Source organism: Vigna umbellata, chromosome 7 (assembly GCF_029865625.1).
Source record: "Vigna umbellata cultivar VRB3 chromosome 7, Vumbellata_1.0, whole genome shotgun sequence".
Classification (NCBI taxonomy): Eukaryota; Viridiplantae; Streptophyta; class Magnoliopsida; order Fabales; family Fabaceae; genus Vigna; species Vigna umbellata.
The window spans coordinates 25632225-25656619 of record NC_142171.1 but is presented as its reverse complement, the minus strand read 5'-3'; the positions used below and the strand labels follow the sequence as shown (position 1 = coordinate 25656619).

At 31.9% G+C, this 24395-nt stretch overlaps 2 protein-coding genes across 3 annotated transcripts; one reads left to right on the top strand and one right to left on the bottom strand.

Moving 5' to 3' along the window:
- Positions 1-1578: 1578 nt before the first annotated feature.
- On the top strand, positions 1579-17649 carry LOC148195570 (uncharacterized). Its single transcript, XM_088095244.1, has 5 exons — positions 1579-1634; positions 1887-1969; positions 2022-2107; positions 14899-15546; positions 15900-17649. The coding sequence occupies exons 1-5, from the start codon at positions 1579-1581 to the stop codon at positions 15915-15917; spliced, it is 891 nt and encodes a 296-aa protein (XP_087951370.1). The 3' UTR covers positions 15918-17649.
- Positions 17650-18005: 356 nt separating this feature from the next.
- LOC124828845 (patatin-17-like) lies at positions 18006-21999 on the bottom strand. 2 transcript variants are annotated; one of them, XM_088094377.1, is made up of 8 exons: positions 21647-21999; positions 21382-21566; positions 21141-21294; positions 20444-20590; positions 20102-20359; positions 19611-19780; positions 19324-19459; positions 18006-18162 (listed from the first exon to the last, which is right to left on the bottom strand). In XM_088094377.1, the coding sequence occupies exons 1-7, from the start codon at positions 21824-21826 to the stop codon at positions 19333-19335; spliced, it is 1221 nt and encodes a 406-aa protein (XP_087950503.1). In that variant the 5' UTR covers positions 21827-21999; the 3' UTR covers positions 18006-18162; positions 19324-19332. The 2 variants fall into 2 exon arrangements, with proteins under 2 accessions (XP_087950503.1, XP_047158189.2); XM_047302233.2 differs by lacking the exon at positions 18006-18162 and having other exon boundaries at positions 19113-19459; positions 21647-21997.
- Positions 22000-24395: the final 2396 nt, after the last annotated feature.

The following is a 24395-nucleotide window of genomic DNA, read 5'->3' as shown; positions in this document are numbered from 1 at the left end:
GCTACTTGATCCAATTTGACATCTCTCTTAACTTCATTTAAGTACTTTAAACTTGTTAGGATAAAAACATTATACTTTATTTGGTTATATTAGGTGAATTTCGAAATTGTCACCTATTTAGAACACTTTTTAGGTTTTAAGTACTTCAATTTTGAGATTTAGGTACTTCTTCCTATTTGACATGTTTCTTAGCTTCATTTAAGTACTTTAAACTTGTTAGGATATGAAGATTGCACATTGTTAGGTTACTTTAGGTGAATTCCCATTTTCTCACCTATTTAGTACACTTTTTAAGTTTTAAGTAGCCAAATTTTGATATTTAGCTACTTGATACAATTTGACATCTTTCTTAGCTTCATTTAAATTCTTTACTCTTGTTAGGATAAGAACATTGCACATTCTTAGGTTACTTTAGTGCAATTTGCAATTTTTGACATTTCTAGTGCATCTTTCCAGTTTTCATAAGTAGATTTTGATTTCTTTCCTATTTTCATTAGTTACCATAGTTTTCAATAGTCTTATTAAAACATGCTTAGATATTTACATTACAGTTTCATCCGTTAGTTTAGAGCAATTTTCATAATTTGAGAGCTCTAGCATAGTTTTAGGTTCTCAATAGTCAATTTTTGAGTTTTTGTAGAGAGGTAGGTTTTAGGTTGTTTCTTAACTTTCTTTTAACATTTAAAACTTGTTTACAAAGCTATACTGCATTTTACTGCATTGCATTTAGTGCAGTCCTCATTTATATACTAGTTTGAGTGTACTTTTAGGCTTTCATTAGTGAGTTTTAGAATCTCTTAGAATTACTGACTTTTGAAACTGTTATTATTTTTCTTTAGACATTTAAGACTTGCTTGGGAAGTTTCATTACAAGTTTCTTTCTGTTTTAGTTCAGAATTTTACCTTCTTTAACCTAGTTTTAGAGTGCTTTGGTAGGTTTTGAGTATTGAAATTTTGAGTTTCTTGAAGATTTTAATTTTTAAGTTGATTTATAGCTTTCTTTAGTCATTCAAATTTTGTTTAAATAGATTTTACCTCTATCTTTGAATGAGTTTTACAGATTTGTTTTTGAATTGATCTTAACAGCGGTTAAGTATCTTAACATAAACTTTCATTCTCTTATTAAATAGTCCAAACAAATTAACAAATAGCTTTAACCCCATTACCCCAAAACCATATGTTCATGACCATATTACAGAAACTTCTCTACATCTCTCACTGGCGTCGTCTCAACTCCTTCAGCCATCTTCGGACAGTTCCTCCTCACCAACCTGGCCCTCCATGGCGAGATCCACCTCGACTCCTTCGCGGTCTCCGCCGCCCCTTGCGGCCACTGCTAGCAGTTCTTCTAGGAACTTCACGACGCCCCTGATATCCAAATCCTATCACCTCCCACGCCAACCCTCACTTCACCCCTCTCTCCCACTTCCTCTCCCACCGCTTCAGCCCCCACGATCTTCTCCCCAAAACCGCCCCTCTTCTTTTGGAGCCTCGCCACAACGCCCTCTCTCTTCCCACTCCCATTCCCTAAAACAACAACCCTAATCTAATGCTCGTAGAGTGAAGAACATGACCATCATGGCGAAGAAGTCGGTAAAAGGGAACTTGGACCATGGGAACGAAGGCAGGCACAGGTGCTGGAGTGCTTCGATGGCATCAGAGAGCATGTGGACGAATCTTGTGGCCAGAATGACCTCGGCGGCCTAGGCCTTGACAGGAAGAGGTTGTCGTCGGTACGGAGGAAGCGAAGTTGTTTTCCGAAAATGCAAGGAAGGAGACGACGCTAATGAAGAAGGGACGATGGTTGTTCTCGTGAAGGAGAAACGCGTTGCAATTTCTTCCCTATAGTAGCACGTTGGAGGTTCTAATTTAGGGTCTACTTGCAGGTTTGATGGCATCGCGGATGGAGGTGGTGAGGCGCTGTTGGGGTTGTGCGAGCTTAAGGCATGCGTTAGGGTTTCTGTTCTAGGTTTGATTTGGGGTTTTTTAGGCTGCTGTGTTTTCTGGGTTTTGTCTTATAGGTCAGGAGGAGAAAGTCGCAAGGAGCTTCGCCGTTTGGATGTTCAATGACGTTGCTTGCGGCGTAGAAAAAAGTCTCACAGTGCATGTTTCCTAGAGGATTGAGGGTTTTGCGATTCTGATGGTTATGGCTGTGGAGGCTCGCGACGGCGACGAATGATTGCTCTTGGTGGTGGTCCGATGCGAGCTTGGAGGATGACGAGGTTTTGATGGCTGCCTCGCGATGATGAAGGGAGAGTGGTGGTGGAGAGATTGAATTTGTAATGGCACAGCTCGCATTGGGTGGTGGCACGATGAAGTTGCTCGTGTTTGGGTGTTGATGGTGGAGGTGCGTGATGGAGGATGGCGACGATTAGGGTTTCTACGGCAGCGACCTCACGGCGGCATGGTGGCTAGCCAGTGCGACATTGTGTTGGCAGTGCGGCATTGAGATAACGCCAGTGAAGGAGGGAGAAAAGCTAGACATATTAACTCAGTGTCAGAAAAAAAATGACATGACACTCCACCGTTAGCCAGCTCAGCTTCTTTTAAACGTCGTTGGTTTTGGATGACGAAAAATTATAAATTTCTTAAAGAGAATGATCAAAATATAACAAAAAAATAAATTAGCTTCATATATTAATAACTAAAAACATGTTTTACCCTTATATGAAGTGAAATTTATATTGCAAAATGTTTAACATAAGTGACAACCTACTAAAAAAGGTGATAAAGTACAGGTGATAAAGTACATTGTACAAATCTTACAAGTTAATAAAACTAAAAGGTTAAAAAGGAAAAACAAAATTCTAGCGAAACAGTCAAACATGGTATAAATTATGGATCAAAAAAGGCACGACATCCGAGTATAACCTATGAAAACAATAATGCAACCAATTATAAAGAATAATAAAGTATATATTATTATCTTTTTCATTGAAAAATAAAGTAAAATGAGAAAAGGCAGCACGTCATATTGTGTCATCATGATTACTTTAACGTTGTGTTTGGAATTTAGTTTGTTGATTCCTAATAGTAGTTACAGTATCAAACGTTGAAAGTGGCGCAAACCTTTACACATGTAAAGGTTTTGAACCTTAAAATAACTAATTAAAGATTGGGACAACAAACTCCTTTTATTTGCACACTATTCTAAGTCAAATTCTTACATAATTCCAACTATATAAAAAGAAATTAATTCCATGTCTGCACACATAACCAAGCCTTTTTTTAATGTTTGTGTATTCCAACCAAAAGATTGACATAAGTAGAATAAAGAAACGTATACAATAGTACAAGTCACTACACACATGTTTCATTTCGTGTTTTTTATAGGCTTTTAAAATTAGTATATTTGTTGTTTAATCCTTAACATGTCATTTATTTATTTTATTAATATAGGTTAAATATGTTTGAAATATTAAACTAATTTAGTTTTTATATTTAGAATTGTAAATTTATTTTTTAGTCAATTTTTGTTAAATTTATTTAAAGTTCAAAGTATCAAAATAATGTACATAGTTGAAATGTTATCATAAAATAAAATATATTTGGAACATAAATAAATTTAATAACATTTAATTAAAGAAAATAAACCTATTTATTATAAAGTTGAGAGACTAAATTAAAGTAAAAGAAAAATTAATTTCAATTTTTTTACTAAAAAATTAAAAATCAAAAACATACTTAAACTTATTAATATATTGTGTGGCATTGCATCATTTATTAGTCTAGAAAAATAAATTCTGATCGAAAAATGTTATTGTTAGCATGTTTTTACAAGTAAAAGAGTTAAACTTGTAATTCTTCTCACTAATAGAAAGAATTAAACCTACCATCTCTCTTATTCATTCATGTGTTCTAAAAGAATGAGTGGTAAACATATTCATATCAACCTATTTTACCTCACTTTTTTAAGTTCTATATCAATAAAAGAATCCTAATTAAGAAGCATGGCATTCAAATCATAATATTTTTCATTTGATGAATATCTTTTCTTAAAAAAAGAATCACATAAAACTTTTACGAATATTAAGAATTATACGTTTTATCAAAATAATTTGGCTGTTAACATAATCATTTTGCATTACGTTTACAAGTGAATAATTTGTGATGGTAAAGTCTCCAGCCTTCCATTATTAGTCATTTTTTATGATAAAAAAATGCCTTCCATTATTAGTAACTGGTGCAGGCTGTATAATTGAATGAGCAACGGTACGGAAAGGTAGGAAATGATTATTTAATCGAAGTATATTTAGGTAGAAAAAAAATAGAATTTTAAGTTTTTTTCGTATGAACCATATTTTTTATTTTATATGTCAATTTTTTTTAAATTCAAGTCTATTATTTTTTTAAAAAAAAATTATTATTTTAATTCCTTTTCATTTTTATTTTTTTTTAGCATTTCTTACTCTAAAATCACGGTAGAACTACGTATTTTTCATCAATAAACAAAGTTATTATCACCTTTCTCATTTCACATTGAATTAAAAACATTAAAAAATACTTACATTAAGAAGAAAAAATTATGAAACAAGAAAAAAAAATGAGATAATAAACTTCTCTCTTCTCAGAATGAAAAGGAAAGAAAGACTTACCGTGATAACACGACAACATAAAATGTCGACAATAAAAAAGACGAGGGAAGAAAAATGAAAGAATGACAATGAAAACGGCAACATAGTTTGCGTTTGATGACCATGAAGGAGGATATAATATCAAATGAATTTATTTTTTATTCACAATTTGTTTAAAAACTAAAAATAACATAACTTTTTAACTTTTTTTTTATTTAATTTTCAATATTAAATCATTTCAAGGATGTGAATTAAGGAAAGATGCAATTAATCTTAATATAAATTTATTAATAATCTTATAACTTGACATGTTTAAAATGTGCTAGTTCTAAACACCTACGTTTAAATTTATTAATAATATTATTTGATTCTCAATATTTAAAACACCTACGTCACGCCGACACATTGACCCAATCCAAACAACAACAAAATATCAAATGGCTATGGTTGTAATGGTGCCACTCTGTAACCAGGAACATGCGACATAACTAATTGTACCACTCTATTAATTCAATGTTGCACACACACTTCTACCTAACTCATTCATGAGATATAAATATAAATTTTAATTTATTATTTTACGGAAATTTTTAATTGATTTTTTAGGAAGATTTTTCCGAAAAAATTGAGTATAACTAAAATTTGAATTTCGTGAGAAATATTTATTGCATATAATAATTTATAATTTAACAATGATATAAAATATACTGCAATTTTACCCGAGCTGAATTATGTCGAGCCAAGTCAATCTATAAACCAACCTAAAATATTACCCACTAATAAACTTACAAAACTTCAAGTGCAGAGGATAAATTAGTGAATTTTTTTAACATTATCTATTGCATTCAATGTTTAAATTTTAATCATAGAATCTTAATTTTTATATATTACATATTGCTAAGTACATATTATAAAAAAATGAATATTTAACATTAATAAAAGAAATTCATACTACCATGCAAAAACTTGATTATGAATAGATCTGTTTGCACAAACTGCACTTAAAAATATCAATATTGAGTTAACAATGTACCATTGAGACAAACATTTCCAATTTAGAACAAATATTGTGTAAGGTTGGAGTAAGAACAATATCGACTTGTTGAAGACTAGAGCATATAGGAATAAATTTAATATACTTAGATGGGTTTTTAAAGACATTTTTTTTTGTCAACAAAAAAACTTTTGATACAAATATCATACTATATTTGTATGAGTCGGTAATTAAGGTTAATTATTGACTTTAATAGCTCTGACGAGTCTTTAGGGGAGAGTTGGCTAAGGGCACAAACAATACCAATTGAATCTAAATTCAATTTATATAAGAGATTACTTTTAATTTAAAATATTAAGACAACAAGTTTATGTTTTTATCCATGTGAGATATTCAACTTTTTTACTTGTGAGAATTAATTAGATTCACACTTGAATCTCGATAAAGTCTTGTAAAAACTTCTCTCTAACAATGGAATAATAGTCAATCTATGTATTTTGTACATAGATGAAAATTTTAATAGGAAGCAATTTGTATAGCAGATTGATTGTCACCCTATAAAACATCTACTATTGAGAGTGAGATGTTTATCTATTATAGAGAGTTAGGCATAAATGTTTCAATTTCTCACTATGTAACACCCCAAATATTTTAAGGGTATTACTAATAGTAAAAATTTTAATTTGATATTTGATCAAAATAACCAAAACTTTATTTCGATTCAAAGTACGGTTCCAAACTTACAAACTTTAAACAATATAGTCTTCGCTACTTAACATAAGTTTGAAATTAAACTTACAAGTCTTACACAACATATTTTTCTGATACAAATTTATTCTTTTTACAAAAACCCCTGAAAGTTTTTCCCAGCATGTCTCTCTCATCATCCTTCTCGCTTCCATAAACCTTACAAGTATATTTTGCTTACTCACAAAGCCTTATGTTCAGACTGCTCTCTACATGCTTCCTTAAGCCTTACAAGTATACTATGTTTTACTTTTCGAAGCCTTATGGTAAGACTACTCTTTGCCTGCTTCTAAAAGACTTATGAGTATTTTGTTTATGTCAAAGCCTTATGGTCAGACCACTCGCTGTCTTCTTTCATAAGCCTCATGAGTCACTCTGCTTATATCAAGGTCTTATGGTATAAACCAAATATACTACTTCCAGTAGTAGAAAAAACTTAAACATCATTTCATAATTAATGATTCTTTATATCCACCCCAACATTTCATAAAATCAACAAATCATATCATCTCATCCACCTAAATCAATCATATTCATTCTTTAATTGTAAATTGGAAATAACCCATTTCCGTGTCAATACCCATAACGAGTCAGATACACCTATAATTAGATATCGTGCTCTTCTTATAATCTTATCTTACCCATAATGAATACAACCTCAACATAATTTTACCAATCGAAATATATATATATATATATATATATATATATATATATATATATATATATATATATATATATATATATATATATATATATATATATCAACCATTTAAATTGTTATGACGTTACATAAAATTATGTTCCTAATACATGTCCCACGTTGAAAATCTAAATGGGTAAATTGAATCATAATTTACCTAGAGTCTAGGGTAAGAATTTCATTATGATATAAGAATTAATAAAATAAAAATTGAAATTTCTCATCACAAACATAAAACTACATTATTTTGAGATCTTTAATAAACACGACCTAATTTAAAAAAAAAAATTGAACAATCAATATACATCAACATGTCTTAGTAACTACATATTCAAATTTTAGGTTAACTAACGGTTAACTAGGTAGAGATTGAGATTTTACTTAGACAAATTCAAGAACAACATTCAAGTGGGTTTCAACTCTATCTAAAATAGGGAATTGATTCCTCTAAGTACATACATTCAGTTACAAATCCGAGTGGTCAATTTATAGTAATAATCTATCAAAATTTCAACTTAATCTAATGGTAAACGATGTGGGAATTTAGATTTCTCCAAGATAACTTAGAGAGAGATATAAAGTGATAGTCCTTCTGCCCAAAATTATAAGATTACTTCCTCTAAGTACAGTCCTCAAATTAAAAATTCTGACGGTCAAAGTTAATTACTATGTCTTATGAACCATATATTCAATTTCCAGATTAAACTAACGATAGACTAAGTGGCAATTAGAGTTTTACTAAGGTAGCTTCGAAAATTGAAAACATGGTCAAAAATTTAAATGTCGCAATTTGATTGAGTATTTATCCCAACATTTTTATAGTTCACATATTCAACATAATAGAATGCATTCATCACATATTTCATATTAATTGAGTATTATTACAAAATAAATTAACAGCACATAATCTGTTCAGTAAGAATTAAGTTAAAAATTCGTCGAGTAGACTTCTAGGAAAGAGAGGTGCATCACAATGGACAACTTAAGTACCAAGTGTTTCCTAGCCAAAGTGTTCCAAAACTAGTTCTTAACAAATTTCTTATTCACAGATTCAAAATAACGACATAATTTTTCATTAACAATACTAACACATAAATTAAAGGCATAAATAGTTATACAACCAACACATAGACATACACCAAAAATTCAAGGCATGGACAATATTAAATCATTAATATAAAAGGATAGAAATGTTAGCTCCTCTTACTTGATTCTCTCTTCTTCCTAACTAAAGAGCACTTCTTCAGAAACTCTTGCTACCTTCTCTACAACTCAGATTCTATCCCTAAAATCTTCTTATTTTCTATGAAACTCTTAGTTTCACTCTCCTCGTGAAAAACTTCATTTCCTCATCCCTATTTATAGTTGAAGTTAGGGTTACTATAACAGTACTGTAGCAGAACTACATTTCACTGTAGCAGCACTGTAGCTTGTACTACATTTTTACTGTAGCAGTACTGTAACAACACATGATTCACGAGATATTCTCACTGTAGCACCATACATATTTCACTGTAGCATTTTACTGTATGTATTTTATTGTAGCATTTATACATATTTTTTTTTCATATTTCTAAAAAAATCTAGCATCTTAATTAAAGCTATTTTCAAGGGTCTTATAATCTCTCAAACAACAAAAAATTTCGTCCTCGAAAATTGACTATTTAACAAAAGAGATATGGATATTATTTTCTCATAAATTCCTCTAATTCCCAAGTCATTTCCTGTGTGTCTTCATTCCAAAGTAGCTTTACCGTGCGAATTTCTTTTCCTCTTAGCTTTTTCATTAGAACATCTGGTACTTGCACCGGTCTAACCTCCATTGTTAAATTCTCCTTGACCTAAATCTCATCAACTTCCAACACATGCTTTGGATCTAGAATATACTTCCTTAGTTGGGATACATGAAAAACGTTATGCAAATTTGTCAATTGAGGTGGTAGCACTATCTCATAAGTCACTGGTCCAATCTTTTTGAGAATTTGATATCGTCCAAGAAATTTAGGTGTCAGTTTCCTCATCTTGATAGCTCTTTCGATTCCTGTAGTTGGCGTTACTCGTAAGAATACATGATCTTCTACCTCAAATTCCAACTGCCTTCTCCTTTTGTCAACATATATTTTTGTCTACTTTTGTCAACATATGAAATATTGAAGGAAACCAGCCAACAACGTCCTTTTAGTGCCTAAACTAACAATAAACGTGATTAATTTGCATGAAAACAATTTACCTTTCTAATGACCTCATGTTGAGTTCTTAATTCCTTTTAAGCTATAGATTGTGTTGCTTTACCCATCTTGCTACTTGAAGGTTTTGACTGAAAACATCCTAAAGTCCACTCAACTATGCAAATGGCCCTTTAACATGTTTGATTTAAATTATGAAGAATGTAAACGTGTCATATTATTCTTGTTTTTTTCTTTCAAATTATCTCTTATTAATATAACCTTTTATTATCTTTTGTATTGATGTCGCGGTAAGATCCGGAAAATATCATCTGAAACCAGAGAAAAACAAAATTCTGAAATAAGTGTTTTAAAAAGTATTTCGTTTTTTTTAAAAGGACGACCCGCCGACGAAGCCTTCACCATCTTCGATTCCGGTGAGCGGTGGGTTTCGACCCGCCGACCATCTTCCATGGAAGCCTGCATCTCCTCATGATCGTTCCCATTTCCAGCGTCAATGGAGCTCTGGTTTTGTGAATCTCGTTAGGAAAACATGAAAGGAGAGGATTGAGGTGCAGAGGGAGACATGAGAGAGCTACACTCAAATTTATTGAAAAATTTGCAGGGTTAAAATAGGATATTGAAAATTATGGGGGTGCAGGGAGAAAAAAATAAGGTGTAGGATGAAAGACTCCTGCTTCAGATATTTTTGTTTTTAGTTCAAATGTTTTTTTCTTTATTTTTTTGAAATAAGTAATGCCATACAAAATCTAAAAGGATACTCCTAATTAGTGTCTTGGACACTGGTTAAGAATAAGAAAAAAATATATTTTTGACAATATTTTATATAATATTCATGTTATTTTCTTATTAGTTTATTATTTATTTGTTATTGTATTGAGATATTCTAAGAATAATTAATAAACATTAAAATTTACAAAATTTCATAATTAATTGTGACATTAAATGAATTATGACATCAATAATTATTAATGTAGTTTTTACTTTATTATAAGAGGATAAATATATTCATAAGTGTTATATTAATTGATAATTTATTTGATACACACAAAAAATTAAAAAAAATAATGAAATGATAAGATAATTTTAAGGCTTTATTTTTCTTTTTAACTATTTTGCTTTCATTTTAATGTTACTAAAACTTATAATATAATTAAACGTTAAAAAAAGAATATGGATAAAACTCATATATTCAATCAATCTTCAAGTTCAAAACTGATTATATGTGGTTTGTTTTTCTCAATCCAACTAAGCAGAAACAAAACCAATAATATGAAAAATGAAATAAAATTGAATTTTTTTATCATTCTATTTATCATTCATACAAATTTAAAACAAAAAAAATAATTTAAAAGATTGACAAAAAGCAATACGAAGAAAGAGGATTTTTTTTTTCATAAAAATTGCAAATTTTCTATCACAGAAAAATTTAGAAAAATGCTAGAAATTTTAAAGAGACGCTTTTTGAGCATCCCAATTATATAGAAACCATATATAATAAAGACGTCACATGCATAATATAGGAAATCAGTTGAGAGTAATTAGAATTACAGTCATCTTCAAGATAGCTTCAAAATTTAAATTTAAACTCTAAAGAGATCTAAATATAAGCTGGAAGGAAAAACGGTATCCCAAATTTCAGGAATAACTAATAACACCACCGGAGATTAGGCGACAGCATTGTCCTCAACATCCAAAGCCGTCTCTAAAGGAACCTCCTCACCATATGCTCCCATCCAAATGGATGATCATCGCAAGAAGAAACATACACAAGCAATACAAACAAGCAAGGGTGAGCTAGATAAAAATCATGTTATTCAATCACACACGACATGCAAAAGTCACTCAAACATGGTACATTGACATCACAAGACTCATTGCTTTATAGACCGACACGTCCGGACCAGAATGATTGCCGAGCTATGGCGGGTTATGCACTCGTGGTGACCTCTACTGCTTTGCAAAGCCGTTGCCAATGGGTTCCACCCTACCACACTCACGAGGTTAATCCGTTCCGCGCCCTGGAGCATATTGGAAGCCTCCAAGACTAGGACCTCCTGCTACTCCTCACCACATGGATCAATCCTCTCTACTTGAGAATGAAAGACCATTGGAGCGTCAGGAAAACCCCCAAGACTGAGCTACCATGCAATCATTCTACACTAAGGATCTCACCAAGACATCCTACACAGATGGAACTTGATTTACAACTTGGATCATACTTTCATCACTTTGTAATCATATACTTTCTGCCACAATCAACATATACACAATCTCAACAATATACATTACTCACCACTCACAAATTATAAAAATAACATCTCCACAATTGAATCTAAGTTAATCAATACCAAGAACCAAACAACTCCAACTAACCCACAACTCATAAAATGCATCAATTTATACATACCTACAAGTAATATAATTATTGATTAACACTCACGTTTCAATATAAGAAATGACTATCCTTACTTTATTATATATATATATATATATATATATATATATATATATATATATATATATATATATATATATATATATATATATATATATGATCCTTACTTTAAATTTCAAACACACAGTGACTGATTCCTAAAGTTATAATTGACTAGAAATTAAAACATGATAACTTTATGCATCTACAATCAACTTGTTTTATTTTATTTTCATCCTAGTAGAGATCTTTCTTTTTCCCAATTGGTCACCGGAGAGGACCCAGATGTCTGAATGCATCAAACTCACCTTCGACGCCAGCACATATGACTAGTCACAACTGATTGGACCAGGCCAGGGCAGCTCTATGATCAGGGATGTGCCAACTCAGGTTTTTAAGGTTCTCTATCCTACCAACAAAGAAAGGCTCTCAATAATTAACAATTAATTTATTTAAATTATCTACCATGTTCTCTTATGCTCTAAATCTGAAATGCCTAATTTTAATATTTTCACTTCCTCTCAGAGCAACCTCAAACAGTACCTGTACATCTATTTAATACCTATATACATGCTATTACAGAACCCTTACTCCAGACCTTCCAACAAGATCATTTTCAGCCAACAAACTCATTCAAAACATATTAAATTCATCACATCACAACATGCACAATTTCACAGTTTCAGTTATAACACCCAATACAATAAAAGTCATAAAACAGTTTCACAAGATCACACCAGTTCAACATTCATATGCATATATTTTTATAAAATAAATTCATACAAAAATAATTAGCTCCCCTTACCTTGAAGTTGAGTAGTATAGTCAACTAGAGTGCCCTAACCGTGTCTTCACAGAGAAAACCTAAACAGTGCCCTACAACCACCTAAATGGTGATGGAAACAGCTCTTAGAGCTAGAATAGACAGAGAATCAAAAGGAGCACCATGCAACCAGTAAAGTTGCATGCCCTAATTCAAGAAAAAGTGGAGAAACTGACTTACCCGTCCAAATAGAAATCTAATCGGATAGAAGGGAAGCTCTCAACTCCGTGAGCGAAAGAACACCACCTATTTGAAATTTCAACGGTTCAAATGAGTGCAAGGATAAAGAGAAGGCAGAGCAAGAAGGAGAAAATGGAGATAAGTTTAGAGAGAGAAAGGGGAACTGGAAAAATGAACTCAAAACTGGAAAAATGAGACATCTTCTGAGATCCTAGTGCCCTTAGCTTCTTGGACCAGGCTGCAGGGCCCAGTAGCCTTACATTTTCAGGCTCTTACACTTTTCATTTTGGCAAAAATTAAAGGGGTGTTACTCCCTCCACCCCCACACGTCTCTTCCTCCACCTCCCCAATTTTCTAAAATGCCAATTATATCCTTCTAAAATGACAATTATATCCTCAAAAGTTAAAATTTTTTATTTTTATTATTTTAATATTTTAATTTATTTAAAACTTCTGATTTACTTCCCTCTGCACCTCTTCCTCTCTTCCATTTTCGTTTACCTTTCTCTCTTCCGTTAAGCTTCTTCTCCACCTATAACAAATTCATATTTTAACAAATTCATATTTTAACAAAATTATTACGTTTAAAAACTAACCATATATAACATTTAAAATTATAAATTTAAATATAAATTACTGTAAATAAAATAAACAAATAAAATAAAAACGAAACGTAAAAGGAACACTGCCTCTGGACGGATGACATCCTTCAACGGATATCAACATCCGTTGAAGGCAAAACGGATGTCGACATCCGTTTTGCCTTAAACGGATGTTGACATCCGTTGAAGGATGTCATCCGTCCATAGGCAGTGTTCCTTTTACGTTTCGTTTTTATTTTACTACGTTTTTGCGGCTCATGCAAGGATTATAGGCTTGGATATTAAAAGGATTATTGGAAGTATGGAAGGATTTAGGGTTTAGGATTATTGGAAGGATTATGACTACGTACCTGGAGAGGAACCACGACAAGGACACTACACCATAAACGCACTGCACCACGTACTGCACCGAGAACAAGAAGAAGATTGTTTGATAATTCTTTTCACGATCACCAAGCTTTGTAGAAAAATATTTTACTCATACAAGAAACTACGTAGGTTATCAGTGAAATATGTTATAAATGAATAAAATTAAAAAACAACAATTTTAAAAATAAAATTTTACTGAGGGGCAAAATAGTAAAGGAAAGGTGGAGGAAGGGGCAAAATAGTAAAGGGGAGGTGGAGGAAGAGATGTGTGGGGGTGGAGGGAGCAACACCCAAATTAAAGAGACGTTCTTTTTTTTTCCCCAAAAATTAAAGACCATTCCTTTCAAACGTTTGAAGCATTCATCTTTTAAAATCTTTCAGATTTTCACATTTCAAGCTTTCATTAAAATACAGTATTTAAACGTTAGAAAGATATTTTTACTTACTTATTGATAAAGACGTTAAACAATTCTAAAATAATTGTTTTTGTGTTTAAAAAATATTATAAGAATAAAAGATAAAATAAATATTTATCTTTAGAAATCTATTATGTTATATGCGTTTATACTATTTTAATTTAATTATTGAAAATTTTAATATAAATATAATAAAATCAAAGATACTTGAAACAATATCCTAAGGACATTGGTTAACATTCTCCAATCCAAAAACATATGTTCTTGTCCCTACTCTAATTAAGAAACTCAATTATCCAAATGACACAATAAAAATCCTCTTAATTATATATATATATATATATATATATCACTACAAGAAATGTTAAAATTACCGGCGGGTATTTACCGAAGGCCTATAGGCCATCGGTAATCTTTTTTATTGAAGGATCTTCCGAAGGATGTGGGCCGCCAGTAAAGGGCTCAAGAAATTGGATTAAAGGGTTTAGTTTCCCTCTTCGAATGAAACATTCCGTGAGCGTTTTTATCTGTGTTCCTCTTCTCTTCTTCCTTTTCCCCCATTTTCTTACTCTCATTCCCAACAACACAGTTTCGAAATACACAATCCTCCCCCAGCTTCCAGAGCTTTCTGCGTTTCCGAATGTCCACCGCACCGCCGTAGCCTCCGGTGAAGTCCCAGCCTCTGCACAAGTTCGCCCTTCCATTCTTGAAATGGGGAGCCAGCGGCAAGAACCACCACACCAACACAGCGCATCAACACCGCTGCCGCCGAACCTGATTCCGACCTCGACTCCCGCCCCCACCGCCTTGGATCCAGGACCAATCGCAACCGATTCTCACTCCCCACCTGCTCCCTCAAGCCGCTAGCTCCACCACCACAACCCCGCAAACCCGCGCTCCCCAAGTCTGCGCTTGAGATCGGAATTGGACCTTCACGGAACCACGCCAACAACGGCGCGGGAGAGTTTCACGACGCAGTTTCGAACCACGGCGAGAACCCCGCTCCGAAGTCCCTCCGGCTACGATAGAGTTCATATACCTGCATTTAGTGTTTTTGATGATTCCACATATTTAAATGCACTTTTTGATGAGGAATCAGATGCTCACGATGATAGACATGCAGTTTTTGATGATGTGAAAGTTGATTTGGCTGATTTTGAAAATGTTTGTACTGATTTAGGATTAGAACTTGAACTTGAGTTTGCTGGGTTCTTAAATTCTTTAGAACTGAACAATGAAAAACTCACTGCTTGTACATGCCTTGGGGGTGGTTGTGAAATTTGTGAAGAAATCAGTTCTGCCATATGTTCTGCTTGTATTTGGTTATACATGATTTTGTTTTCTTTGCCATTTTGTAGGTTTTGGTGGGTATTATTATCTCTTGGAGCCACTCTGGTGGGTGGGAATGATCACGATTATTTTGGGAAACTGGAGTCCTTGGACAGGTGTTGTACCTTGAAGCACATGCTATTGGAATCTCAACAACCGGAATTGGTTGCTTCTTTGATGACCCTGGTATGATTCTTTGTTCACCACTGCTTTGAGAACTTTTATGGTTTGCTTTCAGGATTATGTACGTTATTGGTAGTTGATAACACTCTAGATTTACATATTTTTCTCTGTTAAAAATCATTTCTTAGATTTCTTTAGTTTTTAATTTCTTAGAATTAGGCTAGTTTTATGTTTTTCTCTTAATTCTTTAGTTTTGTAAAATTTTAGTTAAAAATAGGTTTTTAGATGTAATTTTTAATCTTTGATAATAATTAGGAAATTAGTATGTTTTTGAAATTCTTTTAATAAAAATGTTTGGTTTTAAATAGGTTTTAATCTCATAATATTTTTTTTTTCTAACTCTTTTATTATTTTAGGATCTGGTTTGGGCTTGAACAGCCAGCAGAAACACTGAGCTCTGATCCATCTTTGGGCTATTTTGTGGCTGAATCTATTGAACAGCAGGGAGCAACAATTGGGCCAATTCTCCTTTAATGAAACGTTGCGTTTCAGAGGCTGTCATTGGGGGTCTCAGGTTTGCAAATCATTTTGGCAAAATGAAGAAGTCTTCGTGCATTTGAGTAAAAGAAAAGAACCTTCGAGCTAAGCTAGGGCTCCCATGAGTGAAGAGAGAGAAGGGAGAAGATCAACCCTGCCCAAAGGAGAAGAGCTTCCTGGATAGCTGACCGGTGAAGATAAAGAGAAGAAGACGACTGGAGCTGACCAGTGAGAAAGAAGAGCTGACCGGAGCTGCCACGTGGAGAGCTCGAAGCGTCACAGCAAGGTTCTCCATCTCCCATTTTTCTTTTTCCCCTTTCCTTTTCCCTCTTTCGTTTTCTTTTGTTTTTCTGACCCTATAAAAAGGGCTTTCACCTTGTAAATAGAATACTGGACACACTTTGAGATACACTCTCTGTTCATAGTTCTAAGCTCTTTAGGTTAGGGTTCCTTTCCGCTTTCGTAGAAGTAGAGTTCTCGACTTTTGGATTTTGTTGAGACGATCGCGAGGGTGACAGGCCGCGAGAGTCTTGGTGATTTCCGGTAGTTTGTAAAATTTTCTTTTCATGTTAATAAAGTTGATTTTGTGTTCTTGTTCTGTTCTTATTTATGTTTCGATTTTGTTCTTTGTTTTTGATTTCTGTACTTGTTATGTGTTGAGAAAATGATTTGGATTCTGTAACTCTGCAATTTTATGGTTCCGTTTGGAATTAAATGTCTCCGTAGCGAGCATTCTTCATCGAGATGTCTTCTCGAGACAGAGAACAGTCCAATGCATAAAAATTGATTCAAATATGTGTTTCTTGAATTTGTTTGTGCATTTTAGATTGATGAATAGGTTAATGAACATTGATTGGAAAAATTAGTGGAAAGAGTCAATTTACAGTTCTGAAATATGACTTAGAATATCCTGTATTGGAATTCATATTATCAGGATGTCTTCCTGAGAGCTCTAAGCACTCTTTTATTCAGTTCAATGTGCAATTCACCTATGACTTCAATTCTGTTTTTTTTATTGTGATACTGTTTTTAGAATTTAGGTACTGTTTTTGATTTGTTTCAATTCTAAATTCTGTTATTGGTTGATTTCTGGTGATATATAGATTAGGTTAGAGTGATCTGTATTGCATTTTAATTTTCCTTTGATTTTTGTTTTCCTATGAATAGACTAAGTTTAGTAGATTAGATGTTGAACTGTCTACTCTTAGAATCTTGTTCAGTTTTAGTTTTAGTTTCATTTTGCTGTATTAGGTGAGTTTTAATTGCACTCAGTTCTCATTTTAGTTAGGTTCTGTTTTGTTATGCAGTTATTTCACAAGTTAGATTAGGTTCCAGTTTTGTTTTTATTTCTTTGCATTTTATTTCTTGATTTTTTTTCTTTCATACAGATTTGATTCCTTTATTCTTTTCTCTTTAATTTCATTGTTTCATATTTCATTTCCCCACCTTGCTTTAGTAGTTATTAGATAGTAAATAAATACAAGATTTAACTCTACACTTTAGACTTAATTTTAGCCGAGTCTTTGGATTGATACCTAGGTTGTCCCTATACTTCATTAGTGGGGAAACTTAGTTTGTTCTGTTTTTGTGCGACGAAAAACAGTTTAACAGTAGTTTCATTTGGGTGAAGCAAAAGCCATGTTAATTCGTATAAGTTGCAATTTTAATTGGAAATTATAAGGGCTTATGAGGTGTTACATGAATTTATGAGACTTGGTTACAATGAGTATTGTCTAAGAAGGGGACAATTCTGTCTTGGCAGAAGCATTTGTACAGTTTTTCATATTTGATCTGAAATTTTCTTCTCTATTATTTCAATTATTTTTAAAGGCAATGCATGTTGTGTTGGGTTGATTAACTTTGCATGAAATTGTATTATTCTTCTTGATTTTTACATTACCGTCATACATATATTTGAGAAGTGTTTGTTTTGCTTTGCTCATTACCCTTTTTCCATGTATTAGCAGTAGTATCCTGAACTCATAATACACCAAACTTTGGTTGCTGACTGGGACCACTGAAACCTACTGTTGTTGAACTAATTTGCATGTATACTGTAACATTGCTGATGCTTTCTCCATGGGGTTGATGACAGGAAAACTTTATTACTTGCATCTGGTATCTTAATTGCTGGAGGAACAGCTGCATATATGCAATCAAGGTTTAGAGTTAGTAAACCTGATTTATTTGGACATAGCAATGGACAAAACAGCGATAGTGAAGTCACAGAGGAGGTTGGCGTTGATGCAACAAAAAATAAACACAAGAAAGGGTTGAAGTCACTCCAACTCCTTGCTTCAATTATACTAACTGACATGGGCAAATTAGGTGCAAGGGATCTTTTAGGTTTAGTTGCTATAGCGGTAAGTCTGTTTTATTGTGGATTATTATGCTTCATGCATGCCTTCAATTTTTCAAAATGAGGCATAATTTAATGTTCGTATATATATATATTCAAGTATTCAACATGTTTTTTTGACATTGTTTATGTTTAAAATTATGAAATGTAGCCCTGATTTAGAGCTCACCACATGTAATATATAGTCATATACTGGTGAAAGAGATCAATAAAGTATCCTTATGGCATGTCAAAGGCCCTCATTTTCTTCACCTTTGTACAGCCTGTGATAGCTGGATGTCTGGAAGGAAAAACAGAATACTTCTAATAGGAAGTATCTTATTAGCTTGAAGTTTTCATAAAACCACAGTATCTTATGCAGCATTCCAACGCCCTATTTTTTTTTTCACCCTTCGGAAATTACCGAAGGCTTTTGGCCCTCGGTAATTACCGAAGGCTTTTGGCCCTCGGTAATTACCGAAGGGCAAAAGCCCTCGGTAAATGTTAGCGACAAGGGATTTACCGAGGGCTCTTTGGCCGTCGATAAGCCTTCGGTAATTACCTTTTACCGACGGTTTTGGGCTGTTTCCGAGGGCTTCTGGCCTTCGGTAATGCCCTTCTTTTTTGTAGTGTATATATATATATATATATATATATATATATATATATATATATATATATATAATAATAATAATAATAATAATAATAATAATAATAAAGGGAATGTTACAATTATCACTTTACCCGTAAGAAATTATATTTAAAGCTTAATAAACTTTCCATTTCATTAAAATGATACAATGAAAATCCTCTTAATTTTAATTAAAAAAGAACATGACGAAATGGACCAACCCAAGTTTGTTTTAGTCAAACTTTTCAAGATTCTAGGTTAAGATCTACCAAAAAAAAATAAACAACAACTTGTCCAACCTACTAAATTAAAAAGAGAACATTTTTCATAGAACCTTATTTTTTCAAGAAATGTTCTTTTGGAATGCCCAATTTGCTTGAGCAAGAGTTTCAAGAAATGGCCTTCCTCCTTTTTTCATAGATTTCCTTTCCAGACGACGTTGTCTTTCTCCATGCAAAATATCAGCAATCCTTCACAAAATTATAAAACCAAAACAGAATTCGATATTATATATAATTGAATTGAAAAATACAGTATAATTGAGCTTTAATCACTGTAGGTTTTAGGCATAAAAATATTTAAGTAAATTAAAAGGTTAAATTTGTTCATTTTTTTTTTCACCTGTCAAGAGCCTCAGCATTTGTTCCCACCCCTTCTTCTATATTAAAAGTGTCCAAATTCATCTTCACAACTTTTTCTTGTAGCAGTTGTTTTCCAGTCTTCTCCAGGCCTTCCAAGTTTTCTTCAGTAACATTAACTGAGTTTGAGAAATCAGGATTCAAGTCGTATTCCTGCCATTCATTACATCAATCATCGTTATCCAAACTAGAAATAGGATAATGATATTTTGACAACATATTTTTGACAACATTTTAACATCATCTACGTGTCATTCTGTAATTAGTCCAAAATTACTCCACAGTCAATAATAATAATCATAAACACCAACATGGACCAATCACAGAATGATATGTAGATGGTGTTAAAAGGTTGTTAAAAAAAATATTATCAAAACATCATTATTTTAGAAATAGTTCTTAAAGCATATATTATGAGCATGGAATAAAAGTATTAATGGGAGTCAAATGTCAACTAGATTTTTACATGCATACATCAATTCGAAGGTATGTACTCGTAGAAGGTGGGAATCTTGAAAAGAGTGAAGCAGGATAGTATTTAGCCATGGCTGAAGAAGCACGACCCTGCATATCTGTTGCAATAGCATCCCATATATCTTCTGTCCAAAAGGCAGCCACGCGAGCATCAAAAAAATTACTCTCCACATATTTTGTATGTCCAGTTCCCAAAGACAAGACCAAGATTTTCGGATACTCTGCGTGTTGTAACACTTCACTTACGGTTACATGTGTCTGTCAAATTTCACTTCACATGGTTAAACTTGAGACATTGAGTCGTGTATATATATAAATGCATGCATCATAATTGACATGTACCGGATTCTGAGCTACTACACCACCATCTACCATATTGAACTCAACTCCATCGTTCTGAAAATAGTAAGGTGGTAGCTGAGTGGGTGTAGCTGAAGTCGATATGCATATATCTGACAACAAGGCATCTAAATAGGGAACATTCTCAAGCTGCATCACAAAAATATTATGTTAATCAGTGTTTGGAAAGCCTTATTGAACAAGGTATCAACAAAGGACAGTTTAGTGCACAGATGTGTAAGGATTGGTAGTAGTACTTCTTTTGGCTTATTGAACAAGGACAATTTAGTATAAGGATTGGTTGTAGTTCTTGGGTATCAGTCATACAGCACAGGCACACACAACTTTAACAAGAAGAAAAAATATTGACAATAGGCAAAAGATTTTATACTGGTGAAAGAAATTTAAAACACCTCTCTCTTTCAATACAAAACTTTTCAAAATTACGAGAATTTTGAAATGAAAGAATACGAGAGAATGAAATGTATAACAAAGAGGGCAAGTCATTTCTTTTATAACCACTAAACCATAACCTTTTAGAAGTTTCCACCAATGTAAGACTTCCTCACAGTAGTACTCCTTTTCGGTTATGTAAGCAAGTCGAGAAGAGCCTACTGGAACAGTTATGATGGTGTAGCCTAAGAAATTAGTCTAAGTGACAGAGTAGCAGACATATAAATACAAAACTTATGCTGCTAACCTTGTAGTTTGAGAATATGACTGGCTTTTGTCTCCTGAGGTCGAAAGCTGGGATTACAACATTGGTAAGTGTTTGACTAAGTCGAGTATCCTTCAAGAGTTCACGAGTTACGTTATGTAAAAACTCCCCATCGAACTTGGGACCGTTTCCAGGTCTGCATAACACAAAACAAAAACATGTTATAATTAGTTGCCTTTAGTTAATATTGACGATGTTCTGAGAATATTAGTGCTATTCTTACCTAGATTCATTGAATATACGAGGGCCATTTTGTTTGTAGAAGTCTACAATTTGTGCAGGAGTAAAGGCAGCACGAGTAGCATCATCAGGGCTTGGGGTGGCTAACATAGCTGCTATGAGTCCACCAGTGTCAGTCCCTCCTATCACTTCAAAATAATGTGCTAAATCTGCATTTGGATCCTTAGCCTGCATTCAAGTTAACCTCATAAGCATTCATTCATGCAAATTCAGTACATGGATATATAGTATTAACAGTAAGAATGAACCTTAAGAGCCTTATCTAAGTAATCAAGAACTGTTGCTGGAATAATCCCCTTTATTCCGCCACCATCAATGCTCAGAACAGTTAACCTCTTTCTATTGTCAGATGGAGTCAGTTTCTGGGTACTGAATCCACCAGTCAGTTGCCCAACAAAGAGCAAAACAAAGAAAACCAAAGGAGCCATTAATGGCTTCACAAGGTAGTATAGAAGTAGTTGAGAGAATTGTTTGATTTGTGCTGAAATGTTAAGGTATTGTAGAAAGTTTTTTGCAGGATAGATTCATGTACCCTTTGACAGAAAACTTTGTTCACGGATCACCCTGATAATGGTTTTGGAAGCAGATGAGGCTGAAAGCTTTTCTTAGAGATTTTGTTCGGATAAGGCTGAAGATTCCTTACAGATGATGTGATGAACTGTTCTGTCTGTAACATTTTAAATTATTTAAATTGGTGCATTATGTTTTTCTTTTCTAAATTATTATAAAAATTATATTTTATTTTTAAATTGAATTATAAATATTTTATTTGTATATTTATAAAACGGGTTAAATATGTTTTTGGTCCCTTAACTTTCAGCGAAAATTGGAATTAGTCCCTCTTCAAAACTTTGGACTAATTTAGTCCCCAAACTTTAAAAATGTGTGAATTTAGTCCTTTTAACCAAATTTTGTTAACTTTTTTTGATGTTTCAAACGCATTTCTCAGTGAACATTGAAGTAAAAATGTGTCAAACAGTGTAAACAACTCAAATGCTATCATGAAACGCACTTGAAACATCAAATAAACCTAACAAAATTTAGTTAAAAGGACTAAATTCACAAATTTCTAAAGTTTGGGGACTAAATTAGGCCAAAGTTTTGAAGAGGGACTAATTCCAATTTTCGCTGAAAGTTAAGGGACCAAAAACATATTTAACCCTTTATAAAACTTGTATAAAATCTCCTCTGCAGAGGTTATAATATAATTCTTATAAAAATATTTCACACGTCATTTACTTAAAAAAAAATTATATACTTCTTATAAAATATAGAAACTAGATACTTTATAATTTTATCTAGTACTATAACATATATTTTTAAATTTTTTTTTATTAAATATATTTATTTCAAACTTACTTCTCAATTAATATATATATATATATATATATATATATATATATATATATATAATTTAAATTTTATCATGAAGGTGAAAATATATATAAGAATGTAAATAATTCAAATACTGTAATAATGAAACGTATTTAAAATGTTAAATAAATTTAATAAAGTTTAAATTGAAAAAAATTAAATTTAAATATTTTTAAAAATGATAAGATAAGGCTAAAATTTGAAAAAGAAATTAATTTTAATTTTCAGATATAAAAAACCAAAAACATATTTAATGTTTAATTATAAAGAGATGCATTTTTTTTCAATTTTATCATCTTAATTACTCCTTTTTTAATTTAAATAATTATTTATAATAAAAAAATTATTTTTCTTTTATCATTTTAGTAACTATTTGTTTTAATTCAAATAATTATTTATTATTAAAAATTATTTACACTCTTATGTTTTTGTAACTACTTTTTTAAATTTAAATAATTAATTTTATTTAATTATCCAATTTTATCATTTAAAATATATAATTTTTTAATTTATTAAATTCATATCACTGGTTAACTTTCATAAATTTTTATCTTAAATTCTTGAGTTTCTTATATTCTTTTTCTTAATTTAAACATCATTTTCACCGATTTTTTCCTCACTCAACTCATGCAAATCTGTTTGAAAACAACCCAAGCTAACTGATAAAAATATATTAATAATGTACCAATCTATTTGGGTTTATTTTATTTAAATTTTGAAAAATAAACAGATTTCTATTTGTGTCGTCTTTGTCTAATGCTTACTTTAGAAATAAATATCTTTAGACTTATTTTAATAAGCAAATTCTAGGTGAAAAAATAAGCAAACTTTAGGCTTCTTTTTTGTATTTAATTAATTTAAAAATAACTTTGATATTAAAAATATTTTCTTCTTACCATTCATTTATCTAATATGCTTATTTTTAAAATAAGTAGTTTTTTGAGGTCATTGTAACAAGTAAATTCTACCTACAATTGACTTTTTTAAATTTATACTCATGTTCGAAAACACTTATATTTTAAATTAAACTAATTAGTTTTTAATAACTTTTTTTTTTCTTGTACTCACATAACCAATAATATTAACACGCCTTTTAGCATTTATATTATTTTATAATGCTTAATATTTTGTCGTATTCATTGTAAGTCCTATCTCAGTTTTCAAAATCCAAGTAGCGATGTCGTGTTGTATGTCGACACGCACTGGTGCAATCGATTAAAAACTTGTCTTTTTTATGTATTGTCATTATCACTTGTTTTTTTTAACCTTTTCTTTAACTCATAAATCAAATATTAAATTATATTTAATTTATTTTATCAATAAACTTATTATCTATCTTTTCACATTTTTCATTAGCATTTTTATTTTACATTTTATTAGCTAAGTTTTTTATTTACATATTTTATGACTAGAGTAATATCAAAACGATGTTGTTTCAATATATACATGATGAAATAAAAAATGAAGTTCATGTTTGCTTCAAATCCAAACAAAAAATAATACAAAAATATACAGACATTAAATTACATAATTTGTTTTTATAAAAAATAGTAGGATTAACAGCAGGCCCATCCCTAAGAAGTTTCTCCTTAACTCTCTTCCACACCTTGGAAACACCCTTAC